We start from the raw sequence: 10,000 nt of genomic DNA on the forward strand, positions 1-10,000 counted from the left end.
TCCAGACTGAGAGTGTCCACATGTTACTCAACAAAAGTATGTGGACACCTATGAAGATGACGTCAAGAACGACGAGGAGAGCCATAATGATGATGATGATGACGACGACGACGATGATTATGACGTTGTTTTCGATAATGATGATGACCGTCACAGACGAAGGGTATTTACCACTGGTTGGACGAAGTATGGCTGGAAAGAAAGCGCCGGGCAGCTAGTTTATAAAGCACAACTAGGTTGTGGCCCTTCATTTCACCCTTTTTGACTCACTTGTGTAAACAAAGTGAGTATGTTTTAACACGGTGTTCGGTTGTCTCTGTGTGTGTGTGTGTGTCTGTCTGTCTGTGTGTCCGTGGTAAACTTTAACATTGACATTTTCTCTGCAAATAATTTGTCAGTTGACACCAAATTTGGCATAAAAATAGGAAACATTCAGTTCTTTCCAGTCATCTTGTTTAAAACAATATTGCACCTGTGGGATGGGCACAAAAAATAAAAAAGAAGCCTAATTATATGCAAACTGCATTTACTGTTATATTTATATTTTTTTTGTATTCTCTAAACTTGGCACTTTGACCTCTTATTCTGACACAACAACAAGAGGAGTCATTATTATCATTTTTTGTTCAAACAGGAACTTCGTTTGTTAAGCATGGAATTTTTATTTATTTTGCAAACGTTTTGGTGCAGATAGTAAAGAAGGGAAATTACTCTGTAATTAATGCTAGGGGACTTAATTTATCACAAGTGAGTCTTGAAGGCCTTGCCTCTCTTGTTTGTTTTTGTTTTTTTTGTTTGTTTGTTTGTTTGTTTTTGTTTTGTTTTTGTCAGACAACAAGGTTATGGGCCATGATTTCATCCCTTGTCACACAGCAAGATTGTTGCCCACGATTTCACCTCGAGCTAAGCAAAACGTCACCGAACAAAGACACAAGCCCTGAACAAATCGACCTTTAAAAAGCATTGTCCAATAGGTCGTTCTACCCAACGCCTGAAATAGGGCCAGGAGAAGGCTTGGCTCCGACTTTCCTCAGAATAGATACAGGATCATTCTGAACTGGACCAGGCAGCATGTCGTCACGTCAGGTGTGAGAACTATTTATAGGTGAGTCGTGTCACTGGTTTGATTGAGTGTAATAACATAAATGGAGGTAGAAAGGGGGGGGGAGGAAAGGAGAGAGAGAGAGGGAGGGAGGGAGGGAGATGATGGATGACAGATAGACTTAAATATGTAGCACCACAACTCACTAACATTAGAACAAGAGCACACCCAGACATGTAATCACTTGCCATGTGTGTTTCAATTGCATACAGCAGACCACGAGGCAGATCCAAATCCCAGGCAAATGCAGCCTGTACAAGTCAACGATCACACTTAAAACGCACGCCTCCAGGGCATTTGCTGTGCCAGGTGACTGGTAGAAACTGAAAGGAAGTGATTTATTAACGTGTGGTAGGCGGAGGGCATGGAGGGGGACGGGGGTTGAGGGGTGGGGGGGGGGTGCGAAATGGCGTGTGAAAGTTAAACAGGGTAAACATGAAATCGAGGTTGGGAAGATGGGGATAAAAGGAGGATGGAGGCCCAAACACAAAAAAAAGAAAGAAAGAAAGAAAGAAAAGAAAGAAAAACATGACAATGATGGGGTAAGAGCAGCATAAAGACAATGATGATGATGATGATGATGATGACGATAACAATCGCATGATGGCGCTGGTGACAATGATGACTATGCTGCTGTTGCTGATGATAGTCATAATAATGTTGACGGGTGCTTCTTCCATCTTTTCTTCTGTTACTAAATTTCCTTCTCTTTTTTTTTTGTCTTTTTCTTTGTTTTTCTTTCTTGTATTTTATTAGTGTGTGTGTGGGGGGGGGGGGAGGGGGGGATGTTGACTGGTTGTTCTATAGTTCATATAATTTCGCTGTTCGGATTCAGTGGTGTGAGCAGCAGTTTCTCGTGGTTTGTTTCACGATCACGTTAAAACAAACATAACCCAAGATTAACCCAAACGCCAGTGCACTAGAAAGAGAGAGTGGGTGGGTGGGGGGGGGGGGGGAGGGGGGGAGGGAGCGAGAGAGAGAGAGAGAGAGAGAGAGAGAGAAATGGGGTGGGGAGGGCAGTTGACATTTTTTATGTCACAGCAATTTTGACGTCAGGGAAAGAAAGGGGGGTTTATCGTTTGCTGCTGTAAATTTAAATAATTCTAACACATACACACACTCTCTCCCTCTCTCTCTCTTTCTTTCTCTCTCTCTCCCCCTCTCTCTCTCTTTCTCTCTATCTCTTTCTCTCTATCTCCCTCCCCCCCCTCTCTCTCTCTCGCACGCATCTGTTTTAATTGTGAATTGTGGATCATCTTGGGATTAATGATGATTTTGTTCGAATACCCATTGTTCTGATATAAATGTAACTAGAGTTGTTTGGGGTTTTTTTGTTTGGTTGGTTGGTTGGTTTTTTGTTGTTTTTGTTTGTTTGTTTGTTTGTTTTTCATTGCCATTTGAAAGAATATTTACAAAATGAATCTGCTCAGGATTAAAGAACGTATCAGTCTATAATTTTTGCGGACCGAGGGTACGCAGAATAATGAAAGACAACGTGAAATTCATCTTCCATTGCACCCGCAAGCGACGGACACACAACATTATTTGCATTTTCTTCGCTGGAAAGCCAGCGTTTGAAGTCTTTACAATCCTTCGCTAAACCTGTTGAGGCTCCTTCCCATGCCATTCATTTGGTATGTACTTGGTTCTGCTTGCATGACACTTAAAAGAAGGGAATAAAACCATTTACACTCTCTATCATTTAACTTCTGATTCGGAATACTACTTTCCATAACAACTTCACTCTGTCCTTAAATTTGCTTATGGAACCACAGACATATCAATGACCTTGGCTCAACCAAACAACGCCACACCCATTTTCAGTCATGTTCAGTTACTCAGTCAATATCTTATGCATATTCAACACCCAGTTAAACTGATCATATTCATGTTTATCCTAACCAGAAGGAAGAAGACAGGCTTATTAAGACGGTTATCTGCCAATACAGTGTCCGTAAGGGCCTGAGTTCCATTCCTGCTCGCGTCCTTTCTCATACGTTTGACTGGAAAATCAAACTGAGCGTCTGGTCTGAGGCGATAAACCGAGGACCTGTGTACAGCGCGCACTTGGCGCACTGAAAAAAGAACCCAGGGCAACAAGGGTGTTATCCTCTGGCAAATTTCTGTAGACGAAATTCACTGTGATAAGTACACACATATAAACATCTCTCTCTCTCTCTCTCTCTCTCTCTCTCTCTCTCTCTCTCTCTCTATATATATATATATATATATATATATATATATATATATATATATATATTTTTTTTTTTTTTTTTTTTTTTTTTTCCATATAATAATGATAATAATAATGATAGTATTTATATAGCGCTGAATCTTGTGCAGAGACAAATCTAAGCGCTTTCACACCAGGCATTCACACGCATGCATAGAAAAGGGAGAAAAAGAAATGGAGACAGAAAGAGTGGAGACAGACAGACAGACTGAAAGACAGACGGACAGACGGGCGGACACTGAGACACAGAGAAAGAGAGAAAAGGGGGAGTGAGAGGCAGACAGAAAGAGTAAGAAAGAAAGAGAGGCAGCTGGTCTACGCGAATAAAGAAAGTGGGGAAAAGAGAGGGGCAAAGAGAGAGGAGGGGGGCGGCGAGAGGGGAGAAGAGATAGAGAAGACAGGGAGAGAGAGAGAGGGGGGGCATAGAGGGGGAGCGAGGGGGAGAAGAGATAGAGACGACAGGGAGAGAGAGGGGGGGGGGGGGCAGAGAGAGAGGGGGAGCGAGGGGGAGAAGAGATAGAGACGACAGGGAGAGAAAGAGGGGGGGGAGAGAGAGGGGGGAAAAGAGAGGGGCAAAGAGAGAAGAGGGGGAGCGAGGGGGAGAAGAGATAGAGACGACAGGGAGAGAGAGAGGGGACAGAGAGAAGGGGGTGGCGAGGGGGGAGAAGAGATAGAGACGACAGGGAGAGAGAGGGGGGGAGAGGGACACACAGAGAGGAGGGGCGAGCGGGGGAGAAGAGATAGAGAAGACAGGGAGAGAGAGAGAGGGACAGAGAGAGAGGGGGAGCAAGGGGGGAGAAGAGATAGAGAAGACAGGGAGAGAGAGAGAGGGACAGAGAGAGAGGGGGAGCGAGGGGGGAGAAGAGATAGAGACGACAGGGAGAGAGAGAGGGACAGAGAGAGAGGGGGAGCAAGGGGGGAGAAGAGATAGAGAAGACAGGGAGAGAGAGAGGGACAGAGAGAGAGGGGGAGCGAGGGGGGAGAAGAGATAGAGACGACAGGGAGAGAGAGAGAGGGGACAGAGAGAGAGGGGTGGGGGCGAGGGGGGAGAAGAGATAGAGACGACAGGGAGAGAGAGAGGGACAGAGAGAGAGGGGGGGGGAGCGAGGGGGGAGAAGAGATAGAGACGACAGGGAGAGAGAGAGGGACAGAGAGAGAGGGGGGGAGCGAGGGGGGAGAAGAGATAGAGACGACAGGGAGAGAGAGAGGGACAGAGAGAGAGGGGGGGGAGCGAGGGGGGAGAAGAGATAGAGAAGACAGGGAGAGAGAGAGGTGACACAGAGAGAGGGGGGAGCAAGGGGGGAGAAGAGATAGAGAAGACAGGGAGAGAGAGAGGGACAGAGAGAGGGGGGAGCAGAGGGGGGAGAAGAGATAGAGAAGACAGGGAGAGAGAGAGGGACAGAGAGAGAGGGGGAGCAAGGGGGGAGAAGAGATAGAGAAGACAGGGAGAGAGAGAGAGGGACAGAGAGAGAGGGGGGAGCGAGGGGGAGAAGAGATAGAGACGACAGGGAGAGAGAGAGAGGGGACAGAGAGAGAGGGGGGGGCGAGAGGGGGAGAAGAGATAGAGAAGACAGGGAGAGAGAGAGGGACAGAGAGAGAGAGGGGGGGGAGCGAGGGGGGAGAAGAGATAGAGAAGACAGGGAGAGAGAGAGAGTGACACAGAGAGAGGGGGGGGAGCGAGGGGGGAGAAGAGATAGAGAAGACAGGGAGAGAGAGAGAGGGACAGAGAGAGAGAGGGGACAGAGAGAGGGACAGAGAGAGAGGGGGAGCGAGGGGGGAGAAGAGATAGAGACGACAGGGAGAGAGAGAGAGGGACAGAGAGAGAGGGGGGGGCGAGAGGGGAGAAGAGATAGAGAAGACAGGGAGAGAGAGAGAGGGACAGAGAGAGAGAGGGGACAGAGAGAGGGACAGAGAGAGAGGGGGAGCGAGGGGGGAGAAGAGATAGAGACGACAGGGAGAGAGAGAGAGGGACAGAGAGAGAGGGGGGGGGGGCGAGAGGGGAGAAGAGATAGAGAAGACAGGGAGAGAGAGAGAGGGACAGAGAGAGAGGGGGGGGGCGAGAGGGGAGAAGAGATAGAGAAGACAGGGAGAGAGAGAGAGGGACAGAGAGAGAGAGGGGGGGGCGAGAGGGGAGAAGAGATAGAGACGACAGGGAGAGAGAGAGAGGGACAGAGAGAGAGGGGGGGGGGCGAGAGGGGAGAAGAGATAGAGAAGACAGGGAGAGAGAGAGAGGGACAGAGAGAGAGAGGGGACAGAGAGAGGGACAGAGAGAGAGGGGGAGCGAGGGGGGAGAAGAGATAGAGACGACAGGGAGAGAGAGAGAGGGACAGAGAGAGAGGGGGGGCGAGAGAGGAGAAGAGATAGAGAAGACAGGGAGAGAGAGGGGACAGAGAGAGAAGGGGTGGCGAGAGGGGAGAAGAGATAGAGAAGACAGGGAGAGAGAGGGGACAGAGAGAGAAGGGGTGGCGAGAGAGGAGAAGAGATAAAGAAGACAGGGAGAGAGAGGGGACAGAGAGAGAAGGGGTGGCGAGAGGGGAGAAGAGATAGACACGACAGGGAAAGAGAGAGGCGGGGGCGAGAGGGGAGAAGAGATAGAGAAGACAGGGAGAGAGAGAGGGACAGAGAGAGAGAGGGGGGGGCGAGAGGGGAGAAGAGATAGAGAAGACAGGGAGAGAGAGAGGGACAGAGAGAGGGGGGGGAGCGAGGGGGGGGAAGAGATAGAGAAGACAGGGAGAGAGAGAGAGGGACACAGAGAGAGGGGGGTGACGAGGGGGGAGAAGAGAGAGAGACGACAGGGAGAGAGAGAGAGGGACACAGAGAGAGGGGGGGCGAAAGGGGAGAAGAGATAGAGAAGACAGGGAGAGAGAGAGAGGGACAGAGAGAGAGGGGGTGACGAGGGGGGAGAAGAGAGAGAGACGACAGGGAGAGAGAGAGAGGGACAGAGAGAGAGGAGGGGCGAGGGAGGAGAAGAGATAGAGAAGACAGGGAGAGAGAGAGGGGGAGAGAGAGAGGGGGGGACAGAGAGAGAGGAGGGGCGAGGGAGGAGAAGAGATAGAGAAGACAGGGAGAGAGATGGGGGGAGAGAGAGAGGGGGGAGGAGCGAGGGGGAGAAGAGATAGGGAAGACAGGGGGAGAGAGAGGGAGAGAGAGAGAGAGGAGAGATACCAGACAAGACGAAAAAAAACACGAAACGAGTCTTAATTTTACGAGAATGTTCGGTACGACTGTACGACTGCCTTCTTTTCTTTTCCTTTTTATGGAGGGAGGACGGGGGGTTGTTTGTTTGTTTGTTTTTGTTTTTTTGTTTGGTGTGTTTCCTCGTTTAGCTCTCAAGTGGGTAAAAGCCAGACAGACGTATATGTTAGATGAACGAAACCACTTGCCTCACTCAAAGAAACGAAACGAATAATTTCAATTTCCCCAGGGAAATGAGATAATCAATTGGCAAGCTGCTTTCTAACCAGCCCTGGAACATAAAGAAAAGACAGACAGGCGGACAGACAGACAAGTAGACGGACAGACATACAGGCAGATAAGGAAACACAGGTGGTGGGGGAGGGGTGGGGGAGTGGGGGTTAGGTGGAAGAGTTAGGTAAGCTGACGGAAGGTTCCAGATGTAACTGACAACTGACAGAAGGTTACAGACGTAACTGACAACTGACAGAGGGTTAGAGACGTAACTGACAACTGACAGAGGGTTACAGACGTAACTGACAACTGACAGAGGGTTACAGACGTAACTGACAACTGACAGAGGGTTACAGACGTAACTGACAACTGACAGAGGGTTACAGACGTAACTGACAACTGACGGAAGGTTACAGACGTAACTGACAACTGACAGAGGGTTACAGACGTAACTGACAACTGACAGAGGGTTACAGACGTAACTGACATATGACAGAGGGTTACAGACGTAACTGACAACTGACAGAAGGTTACAGACGTAACTGACAACTGACGGAGAGTTACAGACGTACGTCACAACTGACGCAGGGTTACAGACGTAACTGACAACTGACGGAGGGTTACAGACGTACGTCACAACTGACGGAGGGTTACAGACGTAACTGACAACTGACGGAGGGTTACAGACGTACGTCACAACTGACGGAGGGTTACAGACGTAACTCACAACTGACAGAGGGTTACAGACGTAACTCACAACTGACAGAGGGTTACAGACGTAACTCACAACTGACGGAGGGTTACAGACGTACGTCACAACTGACGGAGGGTTACAGACGTAACTCACAACTGACAGAGGCCTGACTAAGCGCGTTGGGTTATGCTGCTGGTCAGGCATCTGCTTGGCAGATGTGGTGTAGCGTATATGGATTTGTCCGAACGCAGTGACGCCTCCTTGAGCTACTGAAACTGAAACTGAAAACTGACAGAGGGTTACAGACGTAACTGACAACTGACAGAGGGTTACAGACATAACTGACAACTGACAGAGGGTTACAGACGTAACTGACAACTGACGGAGGGTTACAGACGTAACTGACAACTGACGGAGGGTTACAGACGTTACTGACAACTGACGGAGGGTTACAGACGTAACTGACAACTGACGGAGGGTTAGAGACGTAATTGACAACTGACCTAGGGTTACAGACGTAATTGACAACTGACGGAGGGTTACAGACGTTACTGACAACTGACAGAGGGTTACAGACGTAACTGACAACTGACAGAGGGTTAGAGACGTAACTGACAACTGACAGAGGGTTACAGAAGTAACTGACAACTGACAGAGGGTTAGAGACGTAACTGACAACTGACAGAAGGTTATAGACGTAACTGACAACTGACAGAGGGTTACAGACGTAACTGACAACTGACGGAGGGTTACAGACGTAACTGACAACTGACAGAGGGTTACAGAAGTAACTGACAACTGACAGAGGGTTACAGAAGTAACTGACAACTGACAGAGGGTTAGAGAAGTAACTGACAACTGAAGGAAGGTTACAGACGTAACTGAAAACTGACAGAGGGTTACAGACGTAACTGACAACTGATAGAAGGTTAGAGACGTAACTGACAACTGACAGAGGGTTAGACACGTAACAGACAACTGACAGAGGGTGAGAGACGTGACTGACAACTGACGGAAGGTTAGAGACGCAACTGACAACTGACAGAGGGTTACAGACGTAACTGACAACTGACAGAGGGTTACGGACGTAACTGACAACTGACGGAGAGTTACAGACGTACGTCACAACTGACGGAAGGTTACAGACGTTACTGACAACTGACGGAGGGTTACAGACGTTACTGACAACTGACAGAAGGTTATAGACGTAACTGACAACTGACAGAAGGTTATAGACGTAACTGACAACTGACGGAGGGTTACAGACGTAATTGACAACTGACCTAGGGTTAGAGACGTAACTGACAACTGACAGAAGGTTACAGACGTAACTGACAACTGACGGAGGGTTACAGACGTTACTGACAACTGACGGAGGGTTACAGACGTAACTGACAACTGACGGAGGGTTACAGACGTTACTGACAACTGACGGAGGGTTACAGACGTTACTGACAATTGACGGAGGGTTAGAGACTTACCAGCTGGTTGCAGCGGGCCCGGCATCTCCCCCGCACTATCAGAGCTTCCAGAACGGTCATGGTGCGATCTCCTGCCGCCACGGCACCACCTTCACTCCACCCCCCCATCCCCACCAACACCAACACCACCATCATCACTGGAATCGTCGTCGTCGTCGTCGTCGTCGTTGTCATTACCCTCAAACTCGGGCTACGCCTCCTGACCACCACCACTTCATCACCACCACCACCACCACCACCACCACGCTCTTGTGGTGAGGCAGATCGTGCACTGGAGGCACCACGGCCAGAAGAAACGCGCGTTCTCCTTATCCTGCTTCTTGAGTGCTCCAATATTCCAGCAGTGCCTGCCAGATCTGATGATGATGATGATGATGACGTGATGGAGTCTGCTTGCTCGTGACACTGTCTGAATCTCATTCGTTTACTATAGCTGGAAGCCATTTCTTTTCTTTGGTTTGCCACGAAATCGATAACGAAGAACGTTTCAAGAAATGTCAAGAAACATCCAATCTTTTTCCCGCGGACACCAATCAGAGTTTCAAAGAAACCGACACTAGTACAAAATGATGATACTTGTATTTAAGAAAATAACGATGATAAAAACGATGAAATGTCGCTGATCGTGAGATTTTTTTTTAAGGTCAAGTTACGCGTTCGCGGACAAGCGAGACACACAACACACGTCTTCTAACTGATTAAAATCCATACGGCGACAAAACATGAAGAAGAACACTGTTTCGCCGGACAGATCCTGTAACCAATGCATCTTTTACAGCTGCACTGACAATACCCACGTTCCAATAGGGAGGATCAGACAATATTATTGCTTGCACGGGAAATACTTAAAAAAAATCACAGACTATAAACAAACACCATGTCCTGAAATTTCATGTTTTCAAAAAACAACAACAATATATTGCTTTTATGTCCGTCTGTATTGTTTGTGAAAATCAGTATCCATGAAAGTTCCAAAGAAAAAAAACAACAAATAAATAAAATAAATAGTATAAGATAAAATAACAATCACATGAAGTCAGTATTTACTCGTCAGGAAAGTATTTCGGGGCTCGCCCGTTGCA

The 10,000-nt window shown here is 48.2% G+C and overlaps 1 protein-coding gene across 1 annotated transcript in view; it reads right to left on the reverse strand.

Moving 5' to 3' along the window:
* The window catches only part of LOC143278182 (tyrosine-protein kinase receptor torso-like), a 223,841-nt gene extending 214,749 nt beyond the window's left edge, over window positions 1-9,092 (reverse strand). Inside the window, exon 1 of the mRNA XM_076583223.1 lies at window positions 8,919-9,092. Within this exon, the coding sequence (XP_076439338.1) occupies window positions 8,919-9,092 (174 nt within the window). The remainder of the gene's footprint in view (window positions 1-8,918) is intronic.
* Window positions 9,093-10,000: the final 908 nt, after the last annotated feature.

Source organism: Babylonia areolata, chromosome 2, assembly GCF_041734735.1.
Source record: "Babylonia areolata isolate BAREFJ2019XMU chromosome 2, ASM4173473v1, whole genome shotgun sequence".
In the NCBI taxonomy this organism is placed as follows: Eukaryota; Metazoa; Mollusca; class Gastropoda; order Neogastropoda; family Buccinidae; genus Babylonia; species Babylonia areolata.